This window comes from Aotus nancymaae, unplaced genomic scaffold (assembly GCF_030222135.1).
Source record: "Aotus nancymaae isolate 86718 unplaced genomic scaffold, 86718_ANA_hifiasm-v0.15.2.pri h1tg000040l, whole genome shotgun sequence".
Taxonomy (NCBI): Eukaryota; Metazoa; Chordata; class Mammalia; order Primates; family Aotidae; genus Aotus; species Aotus nancymaae.
Window position 1 is genome coordinate 129,441,292 of NW_026988454.1, and position 15,664 is coordinate 129,456,955.

The window sequence follows — 15,664 nt, forward strand, 5'->3', positions numbered from 1 at the left end:
AGCGGGGAGGTTATTTGAGGGGAGGGTGGGCGAGGCGGGCTAACAGGCTGGAGGAGACCGCCTCCTCGGTTTCCAACTAGACAAGGGGGCGGGAACTCGCTCCGAGACTTCCCGTCTGTACAAAGATGGCGGCCACATTGGCGCTGTCATTTTGGTACAGAGCAGAACGACGAGCTTAATTCGACCCAGTCCAGGCCAGAGTCTTTTTCTCAGGGGCTTCCTCGTGCTCAGCTAATCCTCCGATCAACTCTTGGTAATCCCTGGCACCTCTTCGATATCCCAACTCTCAGCCAGGAATCATGTCTTGGGCCGCTCGCCCGCCCTTCCTCCCTCAGCGGCATGCCGCAGGGCAGTGTGGGCCGGTGGGGGTGCGAAAAGAAATGCATTGTGGGGTCGCGTCCCGGTGGCGGCGGCGACGGCCCTGGCTGGATCCCGCAGCGGCGGCGGCGGCAGCGGTGGCAGGCGGAGAACAACAAACCCCGGAACCGGAGCCGGGGGAGGCCGGACGGGACGGGATGGGCGACAGCGGGCGGGGTGAGTGTCCCAGCGGAAGGGCAGGCGAGCCAGTGACCGCGTTATCTGCAACCCCTCCCCCACACCCTCCCCAGTGCTCTTTTCCTGGCGCTCCCGCCCCCTTGTTTGTAAACACGCGTCCCTTCCCTCCCGAGGGCCTTAGCGCCCTCCTCCCCCCAGGGCGGGGCGGGGAAGGGGAGCTTCCGCTCTCCTAGCCTTGACCGCTTGAGGCCTTGGGCGCTGTAGGTCGCGGGCGTGGGAAGGGCACGATTCCTCTTAAGCTTTAGGACTTTGGACGTTTGAAGGCAAATTCTGCGTCATAGGAGGGGTCTCTCCCACCTCTTTCCCCTGTACGCCCCGGCTACCCAGCTTTACGCTGGGAATAGAGGGGCTGGATGGTCTACCCCACGTGCTGCCCCACCCACGAGACAGGTGTGGCTTGGGGATGACCTGGTATTCATCAAATGGATTGCTTGGAAAATTTTTCTCAACTGAGCTATCTTCCTCTCCTTGTCAACTCCCTCCTTTCACCACAATGAGTAGTACGCTGTTTTTTTGTTTTTTTAGCCAGTCAAATATAGCAGTGGGGGGTTGTATATCAATTTTGGTGACGCTAATGTTAATAAGTTCTGATAACCCACTACCATCGGACCAGCTGGAGTTACACTGTTTTTTGACAGCAGGGTGTCTCTGGACTTAGGGATGGATGGAGTGGGCTGGGTCCAGGCACGGTGGGGTATTAGAGAATTAAAGTCTCTACTGGGATGTTTGAAGACTCATTTTCTTTTTTTGTCTCTCCTGTCTCTGTGTGTCTGTGTGCCTATACATACCCCTCTCTCAGACTCCCGAAGCCCAGACAGCTCCTCCCCAAATCCCCTTCCCCAGGGAGTCCCTCCCCCTTCTCCTCCTGGGCCACCCCTACCCCCTTCAACAGCCCCAGCCCTTGGAGGCTCTGGGGCCCCACCCCCACCCCCGATGCCACCACCCCCACTGGGCTCTCCCTTTCCAGTCATCAGTTCTTCCATGGGGTCCCCTGGTCTGCCCCCTCCAGCTCCCCCAGGATTCTCCGGGCCTGTCAGCAGCCCCCAGGTGAGAGGTTGTGACCGACTTACTGCCTGGCCACTTTCATTTCCTTGTTTTCCTTGTAACCTCAAATCCTTGTGTGAACTTCCCCATGGCTCATTGTCCTTCTAATCCTCTAATCTTGGCAGGCCTGTGGTCTTTGTGAGACCCCTTGCCTTTCCTGAGGTGACTGAACTTTCAATGCATGCTTCCTCCACTAAAAGAAATCTTATTCGTTGGTTTTTGTGTTTTTTTTTTTTTTTTTTTTTGAGATGGAGTCTTGCTCTGTTGCCCAGGCTGGAGTGCAGTGGCTCAATCTCTGCTCACTGCAACCTCTGCCTCCTGGGTTCAAGTGATTCTCCTGCCTCAGCCTCCTGAGTAGCTGGGATTCCAGGTGCCTACCACCATGCCCAGCTAATTCTGATATTCTTGATGTCCTTTTCATCTGTCAGTGATTTTCTGCCCGTTTGGTCCCATCTGCTTTCCCAAGACACCTGCCCTTCAGGGTCACTGTGCAACAGCACAGTTTCAGGGGGGTCTGTTTATTCTCTTTGGGGCTGTGCTCCAGGGTTGGCCCCTCACATAGACTGCAGTGTAAATGATGCCCTCTGGAATGTGCATTGCAGGACCTTGCTTAGTAGTAGGGAATGATTTCTATCACTTCTGTGAGATTCTCCTTCCCAATGAGTCTTCCTGTGACTTCCCTATTTCCCTCATCCCAGATTAACTCAACAGTGTCGCTCCCTGGGGGTGGGTCTGGCCCCCCTGAAGATGTGAAGCCACCAGTCTTAGGGGTCCGGGGCCTGCACTGTCCACCCCCTCCAGGTGGCCCGGGGGCTGGCAAACGGCTATGTGCAATCTGCGGGGACAGAAGCTCAGGTATGGGGCTCAGAGGATGAACAGAGAGGGAGCGTCTGGGCCATGTATCATCACCTGTGGGATTCCCAGGGCTTATGGGGTTTGGTCAGAGCAAGTGACCTGGGGGAGGCCTGATAAGAGTAAAGAAGCTGAAGATGAGATGTGGGATGCGATTGGGGAGAAGGTCAGAGGGAAAAGGGAGCGCAAATGTAGGGTTTCTGAACAGTGAGGAGACTGGGACTGGATCATCACTCACCTCCTGGTACCCTATCTCTGTATTTGGCCAACGTAGAGAGGACTTTAAGTTTTGCTAGGGGGAGATTGGGAAGAGACTAAATGGTGAAGGTGTCTCCACGCAATCTTATTGCTCTTCCCCTTTCCCTGTAGGCAAACACTACGGGGTTTACAGCTGTGAGGGTTGCAAGGGCTTCTTCAAACGCACCATCCGCAAGGACCTTACGTACTCTTGCCGGGACAACAAAGACTGCACAGTAGACAAGCGCCAGCGGAACCGCTGTCAGTACTGCCGCTATCAGAAGTGCCTGGCCACTGGCATGAAGAGGGAGGGTAAGGACCTGCCCTGCCCAGGCTTCTTAGACCACATGCCCCTTCTCCCCTACCCCGCTCAAAACTCTACCTCTCTGGAAGGCTAGACTGTTCTCTATCCTCTAGAGGGCGATATTTGATTTCTCTCTCCCTTCTAAGATTTTCTCCCTGTTACCCTGCTCTGGCCCTTGAGTTTCCTTCTTAGTGGTTAGGGCTCTGTGGCCTATACCTATGACCCCTCCCTAGACTGGTCTTAGGATAACTTTTCCTTACCCATGATGGACTTTCTGTCTCCCTTTTTCTAACCTGCGTAGTTCCTCCTCTCTGATTCCATGGACCCTCTCTGGTCTCTGTCTCCTGTTATCTGTGATCTTTCCTCTAACTCCTGGGACTCGACACTCTTAAGCTACAGACTTTACTGAAGACCTCAGGGTTTCCCTTCCTTCTTCTGTGTCTCCATCTTATCTTCTTAAGTCCGATTTGTAGAAGTCTGAGACAGACACTTGAGAACGTATCTTGGTCAAAACCCCACTTTAGAGAAGATGAGCCTGAGGCCTGGCTTTCCCAAGGTCATGCAACAAAGGAGTGGCAGGCAGGTCTGGGATCAGAACTCACATCTGTGAAGACCTAGGCTAGTGCTCCTTTCACTGCCTGTTTGCGGAGTCAGGAGAGCACAGATTTGCATTCAGACACACTTAGATTCAATTGTATGACCTGACATGATTATATGAATTTAAGCGAGCTATTTATTTAACCTTTTTGAATTCCAAGTTCTTCATCTTTAAAAATGAGAATAAATGCTTCCAGCATAATTACGATAATAGAGTGAATGTTAAAATATGCTTAGCATGTTTCTTTGCATGTTTTTTATTAAAAATTTTTTTAAAACCATCTTTTTCAGATTGAATCTTGGCATATTTTTTTAACCATGTAGTAGGCTCTCCATTTAAATTCCTCCCTGATTCTTTTACCCTCCTCACCCTTCCTGACTGACTTATCTGCCCTTTTATAACCCTTGCTTCAGGGCTGCCCCTAGTCCACCCTTCCTAGTGACTTCCCCAATTTCCATAAATTTTTCCCAAGGGCCATGAGATCCTGATGAGCCCCTAAGGATATTTGTGGAAACCTTTAATGGCTGGCTGCTGACTCTCCGTTTTTTCTCTCCCTCTTCCACCTGCAGCAGTACAGGAGGAGCGTCAGCGGGGAAAGGACAAGGATGGGGATGGGGAGGGGGCTGGGGGAGCCCCTGAGGAGATGCCTGTGGACAGGATCCTGGAGGCAGAGCTTGCTGTGGAGCAGAAGAGTGACCAGGGCGTTGAGGGTCCTGGGGGAACCGGGGGTAGCGGCAGCAGTGTGAGTGTTGGGATCAATTTACTCTCCTTCGTGATGGGGGTAGGGGGAGGCAGTCTAGGTCTGTTCTATATCCCTGTTCTATACCCCTTCCCATCCTTTCCCCTCATAACCTTCCTAACACTGCTTGGGACTAGAAGTGCTGCCAAACAAGGTCTTTCAAATATTTGAGGTGGATGTGATAGCTCCTTCTGTCTCTAATCCCCAAAATCCCACTGGCAGAACCACAGGCACTTCCCAAGTAAATAATTGCTTACATAAATACCAGAAGAGAAGCCTGACTTACAGGGATTGGTTTGGATGGGGCTCACAGGAAGACTGTATGTAAGGAGGGGGTGTCAAAAGCCTCTTACAAGGGGGCTCCCAGCATATCTCAAAATCCTCCATAACTCTTACCCCCGTCCCCTGCAGCCAAATGACCCCGTGACTAACATCTGCCAGGCAGCTGACAAACAGCTATTCACACTTGTTGAGTGGGCGAAGAGGATCCCACACTTTTCCTCCTTGCCTCTGGATGATCAGGTCATATTGCTGCGGGCAGGTCAGTGACCTTGGATCCCTTTGACCTCTTGACATTTGACCCCTCTTTGACTTCCCGACCTGTAGTGACCCCAGTGGCCTTACCTTGCCTACTAAGGGAGCCAAACTTGCTGACCTCGCCATCTCTTTTCTCCTTCTCTTCCACTGATGTGCTTTGAATCCCTTGGCCTGATTTCTGGCTCCTGACCCTTGCTGCCCCACCTAGGCTGGAACGAACTCCTCATTGCCTCCTTCTCCCACCGATCCATTGATGTTCGAGATGGCATCCTCCTTGCCACAGGTCTTCATGTGCACCGCAACTCAGCCCATTCAGCAGGAGTAGGAGCCATCTTTGATCGGTCAGTGGCCCTCGGCTAGGCTGGCATGTAGATAAAGGGGGTGGGGCTATAGGCTGGTCCGTGTCCAAGGCTGGCTGAGCTGTGACCTTTGAGTGACCTGCAGGTCCCTCTCCAGGGTGCTGACAGAGCTAGTGTCCAAAATGCGTGACATGAGGATGGACAAGACAGAGCTTGGCTGCCTGAGGGCAATCATTCTGTTTAATCCAGGTAAGAGGAGGATTACCTTTGTTTCTCAAGGCCAAGGCAACCTTGGAGCCTCCTCTTCTCCGAGACTCCTAAGTTACCCAGCTATCCCCCTCAGTAAGACCCTCAACCTGGAAATCTCCCAACTGGCCAAGGAAAAACCCACATCCACGGATCCGTCCCACAAACCCAGTAGGCCCTGCTTCCCTTGCCAGGCCTCTGGTAAAGGGCAAGCAAGTGCGGACCAAAAGGGGCATCCTGTGGCTCACATCTACACAGCTGTACTGATTTGATTTGTGTTCATTTCTCTTCCTCCTCTCTTCCGTGCCATCCTAGATGCCAAGGGCCTCTCCAACCCTAGCGAGGTGGAGGTCCTGCGGGAGAAAGTGTATGCATCACTGGAGACCTACTGCAAACAGAAGTACCCTGAACAGCAGGGACGGTGAGATGGGGCTGGGGGGACTGAGGCTCCCTCGTGGGTGGGGAGTGCCACGAGGATGTGTTCAGAGCCCGTGTGCTTCCAGCTCTCACTCCCCTTCTCCCACCTCCACCCCAGGTTTGCCAAGCTGCTGCTACGTCTTCCTGCCCTCCGGTCCATCGGCCTTAAGTGTCTAGAGCATCTGTTTTTCTTCAAGCTCATTGGTGACACCCCCATCGACACTTTTCTTATGGAGATGCTTGAGGCTCCCCATCAACTGGCTTGAGCTCAGACCCAGACATGGTGCTTCTCACACTGGAGGAGCAAACGTCCAAGAGGGACTCCAAGCCCTGGGGCAGAGTAGGGGGGCCATGTTCCCAGAAGCTTGATGGGGTGAGAAGTACAGGGCAGAACCAAGAACATAAGCCCTCCAAGGGATCTGCTTGATATCCCAAGTTGGAAGGGACCCCAGATCCCTGTGAGGACTGGTTGTCTCCCTTCAGTGGCCTTGAGTCTCTGAATTTGTCGGGGTCTCCCATGATTTGGGGTGATTTCTCACTCTCTGTCCTTCCCCCAGCACAAAGCACTGGCCCTGCCCTTGGGACCTTGCTTCCTTCTCATCTTGCCTCATTTTTCTTCCCATCTGAAGAATAGAAATGGGGAACTCCCCAAGAGATGGATATTGGGGGGCAGGCCCCCCAAACTGATGAACATAAGCGTAGGGCCCTGAGAGGCCTTCCTTTTCTCCAGCCTGGCAGATGGGGGCCTCTCTGGGAGAGGGAGGGGCCCCTGTGACTGTCCAGAGTCTCTTTTTATACTTCACCTCCTTCAGTCAGACTGAAATATAAAAAAGGTGGTGGTGGTGAAGGGGCTGGTGGAGATGTAGGAACCGATCTGCTATTTTTAACTTCCTCTGAGGATAGAGACTTGCAGTTAGACTCAAAGAAGTACTGTACTTTCCCAGGTTGACTAAGAAATGCCAGTGGTGGAGCTGGGTGTTTGGGAAAGGCAGGGCTCTCAAGCACTAGCCTTCCCAGCTTTCCCCCCTCCCCATCTCTTCCTGTCTGACTTGGGGAAGGGGCCTGGGCTGTGAGGACAGGGCCCCCACAGGGGACGGTTTCGTGAGTGTAGTCCCGGAGGCCTTCCCTTCACCGTTCTCAAGCCATGGGCACATAGCGTAGGCTGGGGACAGGGGATCCTGGCCTGAGAATTGGGGTGGGGGTGGCCAGCCCGCAGAGGTGGGGTGCTGGGGCTGCATGATTTTTGCCCTGCGTCTCTTCTCTTTGGGGTTCCTTCCCCCTCTCATACATAAAATCGCTTTCAAATTAAAATCGCTGTTTTCTGGACTGAGGTGACTGTATAAGGATGGGCAGCGCCGTGTAGGGCTTGGGGGGGTATCCGGTTGGGAGCTCCGGACGCGATCCCTGGACGCCGCCGCCGAGGTTCCCTGGGGCCCGAGAGGCGGGCGCAGGGTGGGGGACACAAGGCGAGCTTTGTCGGGGAGGGGGGAGAGGGTGTGCCAGGCTGGGGGCGGGGCCGACCGGTGGAGGAAGGGGGGCGGCGGATTCTCAAAGGCGCCTTGTTCGCTCGTGCCCTCCCCGCGCCAGTGGGCGGCGGCGCCTCGGCTCGCTCCGGCCTTCCCTCCGGCCGCGCCGCGGGCTCCGGGCAGACCCGGCGCCGTGCCCGCTCTTGGGGGCGCACTAGGCACCGAGCGCCGCGGCCTCCTCAGGCGTTGCCCGCCCGGAGGCGGCCCACGTCCCTGAGTGACCCCACTTCCCTGGACCCTTCCAACCAGAGTCGACTGCTCCCTTATCTTACCACTGCTCCCCCTATACCTGGGCCCTGGGACTCCCTTACCTCGTCCCCCACGTGCATCTCCTAGGACCTGACTAGCCTGTGTTTCTCGGTGGTCCGAGTCTCTGGCTCCCGGAAGAACACCCCCGCCCATCCCCCGCCCCAGTTCGTCGCTATCTATAGCCTGGTCTATAAATAACCCCGCCCCGGCCCGGCTCTGTAATTACACGGGGCGGGGCGAGGGAAGTAATTATGGAGACCTGATTTTGGGGGGGTGGGGACTACGACCCCCAGGCCCGCCTCTCCCCTCCCACTGTGCCCTAAATCCCGCCCAGGCCTCTGCTGAAAAGGGGCTCTGGGCCCCCAAGAGGGATTGAACGGGAGGGGGTGTGTGTGACTGGACGTTTGGGTCCTAGAAAAGGAAGGGACTAGGGAAGATATTGGGGTTCCTGAAAAGAGAATCTTAGGGTACGGTCCATTCGACCTGCAAGGAGCAGGAGAGAGCAAGCGAGAGTTCGCGCCTCCCTCGCCAGGTGGAGATTGAGGGTGGGGTTTCCCCTCGGTGGCTGTGGGCGGGCGGCTGGAGGCGGGGGCCGGCCGGGGGCGGGGGCGAGGTGGGGGCTCTGGGCGCCGGGGTGGCCGGGGACACACAGAAGCGGCAGCCACCGAGGAGGGAGCAGTGCTGGGAGCCCCGACGGCGCCTTGCTGCATGGAGCTGGGCCGCTGACAGCTGTCGCTGCCCACAGCCTCTGACCTCCCTGGGACCCCGGCGTCCGAGGCTTATAGTCTGCTCCCTGTCTTCTGTCAGCCTTCGGGCATCCAGCGCCTCAGGCCGACCTGGGTCCCTGGGACCCGGCGTTCCGGTCGCTCAGCCATGGAGCTGTGCAGCCGCTGCCATCACCTCCTCCTCCTCCTACCTCTGGTGCTGGGGCTGAGCGCGGCCCCAGGCTGGGCAGGTAAGAGGAGTCTTGATGCCTGGGTCCTCGGAATCAGGCTGGAGCTCCGAGTGCCTCTGGGAAGGGGACAGCTGATGCCCGGGGCAGGAGCCTCTGAATCTGAAAAGGAGACTTTGGGCTTCAAGGGTCCAGGCTGGAGGGCAAGACACCTGGGTTCCTTGAAGTCAGGGTAGGGATCTCTTCGTCCTTGAAGTTACTGGGGGAGGGCAGGTAGGGCTGAAAGGTGGAGGACTACTTTAGAGAACGCTGAGTCGGGATGGATGCTTGTCTTGGGTCCTTGGGAAGAGCTGAAAATGGCCAGAGCTGAAGATGGCCAGGGCCAGCCTCGTTCAGCCATTGCAGGTTTGAGGGTGGTAGATGCCAATGTTCATGGTGAGGTCTGTCAGTCTTCTGGCCTTTCTGTCAATATCTCTGGGATAAGGGGTGAGCACCTGTGATTCAGAGCAGAGCCTAGTAAGCCCAGAAAGAAAGGATGCCTTGACTACCTGTCCCATTGGCCTCCTGGACAGCATCCCCCTCCCCCTCCCTGTGCCCTCGATGCTGCCACGCAGCTGGCTCTGGGGAGCACGGGGGCTGGCTGCCAACAGGACGGCCCGCTGGACAGGCCAGGATCAGGTGTCTGAGGCCAGAGCCAACTCTTTGCATTCCTGCCTAGCCCCTCCCCCCTCCGGCCAACCAGGCTCCCCTGGGACCCTGGTGTCCACAACCCCAATCTTTTCCTTCTTTTTCCCAGGACCCAGAATTGCTGCCTTCTAGGGAAGGGGATTTGATGTCAGGGAGGAGGGGACAGTGAGCACCAAGCCCTCAGCAGGCTGAAAAAAGCTCCCCATTTCTGGAGACACTAAGGGCTGATTTGTATTTAACTGGACTATTCAATTCTTCTCCGCTTTAGAGAGAAAAGGGTCAGAATGGCAGCATAAAGGATTTAGATTGGATTACAGAAGGAAGAACTTCCAAGATGTGAGGACAGTGAGGCCCAGGGCCAGGAAATTGAAGCCTATGGTGCCAGTAGACTCTAGGAGTCTTTCTTAGGGGGAAGAGGGCTGCTGTGGCATGGAGGCAGGGGGATGGCTAAGATGACTGTTTCTTATTTCAGGGGCTGAGTGGGTAGAGATGGGACTTTAGGGAAATGGGTTACTGTGAAATTCCGAAGATTAGAGAATAAGGCATTTGAGGGGCCAGAGGTAGAGTGGTGGAGGGTGATGGGGCTACCAGTGGGGAGCCTGAGGGGCAGATGAAGCCAGAGACAGTGGGGCAAGTATGTCACCTGGTGTGGGAAGATGGTGGGCAGACCTGTGTGATCGAATTGTACTCCCGTGGGGTTTGGTGGAGGGTGGGGGCCTCCGAGGTCTCCTTGGCCTGGGGTCTCTGTGAGTCTCTGTGTCTCTGTCTCACTCACCTTCGTCTCTCAAAGCGGCCCTTGTGTGTTGGTGTTTGCGGAGCTGCCACACGCTCGGGGGCCAGGCTTAGGTGGGGGCTGCGGGGGAGGCCGTGGTTTCCCGGCTCCTGGACTCAAAGGGCCTTTTCTCTGCCTGCCTGCCCCACCTCACCCACCCCACCCAGCTCTGCTCTCCTGATTGCTCTGGCCTCTGCCCTGCCCCACACTTCTATGAAAGTTTTGCTGGAACCCTCTTTGGGATTTTTCCAATCTGGAGCTGATGGTGTGAAGAGTATGTATACAGGGGAGGAAATGAGGGCGAGGTGATCTTTTGTTTTCCAGGGAGTGTGAGCCCTAGGAAGCTGAATTCTAGGTAGACAGGGCTGGTGGGCTGTGTCTTGCATCTCTGGGTCCCAGGTGGTGGGGTTGGTGGGGGTGGCGAGACAGGATTGAGGTTCCAGGTGTGGGGAGCTTGCCTGGGTTCTGGGCAAGCACTCTGATGGGATCCACAGATGTGTGGCTCGGGGCCCTGGACCTGTTCCGGCTCCGCGTGGCAGCTTCAGCCCCCGCCCCCCATTCCTCCATCCCTCCCCAACTCATCTCCTAAACCAGGAGGCACACGCTCCTGGGAGAGCTTTCTTATATCTTTTTCCTCAGCATGGTCAGGGTTGTTCCCGCCCCACGCCCCCTAAATCTGGGATATGTAGATGCTCAAAGCCCCCTCCCATAGAGCTGCCTCTCTGCTCTCTTCCTCGTGGCCCCCCTGCACCTCCTGTGCCCAGGATGATCGATTGCCCAGATGTTGTTTGTGCTGGAGACGGGACAGATGCCAGAGACCCAGAGAGTGAGAGATATGGAAAGGGAGTGAGAGCCAGGGAGAGAAAAAGGTAGATAGAAAGTGAGGGAAATGGAGAAAGACAGAAGAGACAGACATGGAAAAACCAACATAAAGAGACAGAGAGAGTAGGAGAGACAGTGAGAGAGACGGGAGACAGATGGAGAGCTGAGAGAGAGATTCGGAGAGACAGATTCATAGGCTAAAAGACAACGGGAGAGTGTGAGAGGCAGACGCTAGGAGAGAGAGGGGCAGGAGGTCATGGGGTTGAATGCCAGCTGAGGCTGCCCTGCCTCCAGGTACCTTTGCATTTCCCATCCATTCAGGCACTGTTCAGAAGCAAGTGAGGGTGAGGTGACCTTTGCCTTGTAGGGAGTTTGAACCCTGGAAAGCTGAGTTCTGGATCCCAAATGTCCCCTATTTATGCCCTCCTGAGGCCAAATCATCCTGATCTGGATGCCCCTGTTCCTTCTCCTGATCATCATGGACTCTCCCAGGTGCACCCCCTGTGGATGTGCTCCGGGCCCTGAGGTTCCCCTCCCTCCCTGATGGTGTACGGAGAGTGAGAGGCATCTGTCCAGCTGATGTGGCCTACCGAGTGGCACGACCTGCCCAGCTGAGTGCACCCACTCGCCAGCTTTTCCCAGGTATGGGAGACACGGTGGGGTAGGGAGACCTAGGGGAGGTAATAGGGTGGGGCCTAGGATCAGACACCAGGAGGAAAGGGGTTGTGGCTCTCTTTGCCTCTCACTCTGTGTGTATCTCTCTTGGATACTCCCTAGGAGGATTTCCCAAAGATTTCTCTCTGCTGACTGTTGTCCGGACCCGCCCTGGTCTCCAGGCTCCCCTCCTGACTCTCTACAGTGCCCAAGGCGTCCGACAGCTGGGCCTGGAGCTGGGCCGACCTATCCGCTTCCTGTATGAGGACCAGACTGGACGGCCTCAACCTCCAGCTCAGCCAGTCTTCCGGGGCCTCAGCCTAGCAGATGGCAAGTAAGTTTGTTTGCTCCTCTGGTCTGCCCGGCCCACACTTTCAGGAGGAAGTGCCTCTGAACCCCTACACTCTAAAGTGTGAAACCTTTCAGACCCTTTTGGCCACACCACACCTGTCCACTGCCCAAGTTTCAGTCACTTCGAGCCCAGAGTTTGGGCTTTAGGGTGTGCACCCTTCTCTGCATGTTGAACCAGGCTGTACCTTGGGCAAGTTACTTAAATTTTTTGAATGTCAGTTTCTACATCTGTAAAATGGACATTAAATAGAATCAGAACGATCAAATGAGAAATTGATGGCATGGGCCTGGGGCACTGTAAACACTCAATAAATGGTAGCCATTGTGATTACTGTTCTTATCACCATTGGCTTCAGCTCTCATCACCGCTCTCCAATCGTGTTGACTCCCCTGCTTCAGTCAGTCAAGAGTTCACTTGAACCTCTCCCCCCATGACCAGGTGGCACCGTGTGGCTGTGGCTGTGAAGGGCCAGTCTGTCACCCTCATTGTTGACTGCAAGAAGCGAGTCACCCGGCCTCTCCCCCGAAGCGCTCGTCCAGTATTGGACATGCATGGAGTGATAATCTTTGGTGCCCGTATTCTGGATGAAGAAGTCTTTGAGGTAACCAGAGCAATCAGAGACAGGAGTGGCTTCTGGTCCCCTCTCTTGTGTCCACTCCCCTTCTGGGCCCAGCATTTCCTAGGCTTTCATTTTTTTCTTGTGAATTTTTATTTCCATTTCCTATCTTCAGGGCTACTGATCTCTGTGAGAAATAGATGCCTACTTTTATGGCAGGACTATCCACAGCCACTTACTCTGTCCTTCAGTCTTCATCAGTCCCCTCATCCGTCCATCCCTTCAACACCTCTCTCTCCTCACCCACCCATCTATTCACTCACTCCCCAGCCCACCCATGCACACATCCACCACTCACTCCCTCATTCATTTACTCACCTATATATCACACACTCTCCTACGGATGCATGAAGGCTTATATCCCCCTACCTGCCCATCTTCCCCCTGCTTAACCACTCTCCCCTTTAAACCACCCATTTATGCTTCCATCCATCTATCTTCTTCAAGTCCTCCACCCATCTATTCACTCAACCACCCACCCACCCCATCTACCCATGCATACAAGGATGCATGCATCCATTTGGCCACCCATCTATCCATTATCCTTCCACCAACTCAGCTACTCCTTAAATACACTCATGTACCCATCTCCTCACCCACTTATTTCCCATCTGACCATTTATTTACCCAGATATTCAATTCCACCCATCTACCTATTCACCCATTTGCTTCCATCTACTCTGTATCCCTTATTCATCTGCCCACGAGTCCACCCTCCTGTACATACATTCATTCATTCACTATTTATCAGTACTCCCATTCAGTAATGCATGTAAGTCCCCATCCACCCATGCACTCATCTATCCATTCATCCATCCCTCCATTTACCCTCCAAGCCAGTCAATATTTTCTGAATACCTGTTGCCCAAGGAGAACAAAGAAGAAGAATATAAAGTGTCTGTCACCCCCAGGAGCTCCCAGGTGGGCTCTGGAAATGAGACAACATCCCTAAATTACAGTGCAAGGGAGGGTATGCTAAGCACCATGCGTGGGCAAAAGTAAATGCCATTGGAACTCAGAAGTGGGTTCTCCCACTCCATTTCTAGAGGTCCAGAGAATTCTCATCATCACTGTTATTGGAAGGCCAAGGCATCTAAGACTGAGCCCTGTCTCTGGAAGCCACTGTGAAAGGGCTTATGCTTTGCCACAAAGGGCAGAGGGGAGGCAAAGTATGCTGGAAGGCCTGGGATCTGGTCCTGATTCTGCCACTCTGGGTGACATTGGAGCAGTAATTGGCTTTTTGGGCTTTTCTGAATGGAATGTATCTGAAAAATGGGCAGAAAGAAAGATCCTTGTTCTACTGACTTTCCTGGTTGTTATGAAGATCCCATGAGATCCCTTGAAAACTGAAAAGGGTTATGCATGTGGAGGGCTGACAGTGACCTTCTCCAATCATAGAGTTTTACCAAGGATTGGCCTCCTACCCTTTCTCCTGGATGATACCCTCTGCCTCTCTCTGAGTATTTCTCTGCTCCATCTCTTTCATGTCTTTGCAGGGTGATGTCCAGGAGCTTGCCATTGTCCCAGGGGTCCAAGCAGCCTACGAATCATGTGAGCAGAAGGAGCTGGAATGTGAGGGGGGCCAGAGGGAAAGACCCCAAAACCAACAGCCTCACAGATCCCAGAGATCTCCAAAGCAGCAACCATCAAGACTTCATAGGCCACAAAATCAGGAACCCCAGCGCCAGGTGAGGGAGCCGGGAGAACCCCCAACTGCAGCACACCCCAGAGAGGGAAGACACCCAGTCATCTCCCCTCCTTAGTTGTCCTCCCCACCCTCATTTCCCTATTCCCATCACCCTCTCCTCCTAGTCCTCATTCATCAGCCTTTTTATTTTCATCTAAAAATAAAAAGAGTTGTTATGAAGAATTCATGGCTGGGAGCTGTGTTCCCTGCTCTGCGTCTCCTCTTCTACCAGTCTTCCTGGAACTGTGTCCCTGGGTTTCCCCTTCCTTCCTTGAATTAAGAGATTGGGAGACAGTGGGAGAGGGGTGAGAGCAGGGGAGGCAGGTGGGAGAGCAGAGCAGAGGGGATGGAAGCCAGGAGAAAGCAGTTGGGATGGTGAGACCAAGGAGGAGAAATGGGAAGGAGTGGGGATGGAGGGAATCCCAAAGGAGGGGTGGGTCTGCAGAAGTGTGGGGGTGGGGAGCCTGGTCTCTGGCCCCCACCTACCTGGAGGGGCAGGAAAAAGGGAGGTAGTAGGGGGAAGGGAAGGGAAGGAAGGGAAGGAAAGGGAAGGAAAGGGAAGGGAGGGGAAGGGAAGGGAAGGGAGGGGAAGGGAAGGAAGGGAAGAGAAGGGAGCCTGGGTTGGGTGGGGTTGGGACAGTTAGAGTACAGACAGGCTCTGGGGTCAGTGGTCTGAAGATCAGAGGTTCAATCTCTTAATCATGTCTACTTCTGCCCCACATGCGGAACCCCTTCCCTCTGTTCCACCTCTCCCCACCTCCCTCCTGACCCTCAACCTCTCCTTTCATCTTCAACTCTGTTTCCCAACTCCACACCTCCCCTGTTTTCCAACTCACCCACCGTCTTTTTATCTCCCTCTCCTGCCCTTCACCCCACGCCTTCCAATTACCTCATCCCCTTCCTGCCTATGCCCACCCCCTAATCCCAGCCCACTGAGTCTCTCTACTATGACTACGAGCCCCCCTATTACGATGTGATGACTACGGGGACGACCCCTGATTATCAGGTAAACTCAAAGGACCCCTTCATTTCTTCCCTTCCTCCCAGCACCCCCCAGCAATCATCTCCTAGGACACCTTCCTCCCCTCTCCATGCTGTGGGGAGAGGCACAGTGTGCTTAGATGATGGGGATTTACTTACTCCCTGTCCCCTCCCTGTCTCTCTGCTGCAGCACCCTGGGAGCCCCCACCACAGGCCTCCCCCTTCCCCTAGGGGGCGTCGGACCCCTCCCCGAAAGCCTACCCCACCTGCCAAGAGGTCAGCGGCCCGGCAGGCACCCCCCTCACCAGGCCGGAGGCCCTCTCCAACTGCAGGCTCTGGCCCAGCCCGGGGCCAGCCTCCCCCTTCCCGACGCCCAGCTCGGAGGGCAGCTTCCCCCACTGCCTGGCCCACCCCCAGGACCAGAGGCAGCGGTTACCGGCAGGTAGAGCTGGGGCATCCAGATCTTTGCCCCCAAACCTCTATGACCTTGGAGGTTCACTCTCCCCAAACTGTCCCCCTCTAAAGGGGCTGCAAGATCTGAGATTTCCCCCATCCCCCAGCACAGACAGACCCTGCCCTTGGGCGACAGGTGCTGCTT

The 15,664-nt window shown here is 55.0% G+C and overlaps 2 protein-coding genes across 7 annotated transcripts in view; both read left to right on the forward strand.

The window, feature by feature from the left end:
• The first annotated feature begins 29 nt into the window (after positions 1–29).
• On the forward strand, positions 30–7,154 carry RXRB (retinoid X receptor beta). Of its 4 annotated transcripts, none has more exons than XM_012461718.3 (10): positions 45–534; positions 1,355–1,602; positions 2,298–2,454; positions 2,821–3,000; positions 4,160–4,332; positions 4,741–4,870; positions 5,075–5,207; positions 5,311–5,414; positions 5,727–5,832; positions 5,947–7,154. In XM_012461718.3, the coding sequence occupies exons 1-10, from the start codon at positions 300–302 to the stop codon at positions 6,092–6,094; spliced, it is 1,614 nt and encodes a 537-aa protein (XP_012317141.1). In that variant the 5' UTR covers positions 45–299; the 3' UTR covers positions 6,095–7,154. The 4 variants fall into 4 exon arrangements, with proteins under 4 accessions (XP_012317139.1, XP_012317140.1, XP_012317141.1 ...); XM_012461719.3 differs by having other exon boundaries at positions 46–534; positions 5,323–5,414; XM_012461716.3 differs by lacking the exons at positions 5,727–5,832; positions 5,947–7,154 and having other exon boundaries at positions 30–534; positions 5,311–5,720.
• A 1,125-nt stretch (positions 7,155–8,279) lies between these two features.
• Positions 8,280–15,664, forward strand: part of COL11A2 (collagen type XI alpha 2 chain) — a 29,263-nt gene continuing 21,878 nt past the window's right edge. For all 3 annotated transcript variants that reach the window (XM_012461726.2, XM_064361198.1, XM_064361199.1), the window contains exons 1-6: positions 8,280–8,558; positions 11,269–11,418; positions 11,554–11,764; positions 12,221–12,383; positions 13,895–14,086; positions 15,014–15,091. In XM_012461726.2, coding sequence (XP_012317149.2) covers positions 8,477–8,558; positions 11,269–11,418; positions 11,554–11,764; positions 12,221–12,383; positions 13,895–14,086; positions 15,014–15,091 — 876 coding nt within the window. In that variant the 5' untranslated portion in view covers positions 8,280–8,476. The remainder of the gene's footprint in view (positions 8,559–11,268; positions 11,419–11,553; positions 11,765–12,220; positions 12,384–13,894; positions 14,087–15,013; positions 15,092–15,664) is intronic.

What these genes read in the sequence shown, in the direction of transcription:
- RXRB (XM_012461716.3), top strand. Translation starts at nt 300, where the DNA reads ATGTCTTGGGCCGCTCGCCCGCCCTTCCTCCCTCAGCGGCATGCCGCA. An exon ending in CACTGGCATGAAGAGGGAGG is followed by an intron (nt 3,001 to 4,159) that starts GTAAGGACCTGC and finishes TTCCACCTGCAG; the next exon opens with CAGTACAGGAGGAGCGTCAG. An exon ending in GGTCATATTGCTGCGGGCAG is followed by an intron (nt 4,871 to 5,074) that starts GTCAGTGACCTT and finishes TGCCCCACCTAG; the next exon opens with GCTGGAACGAACTCCTCATT.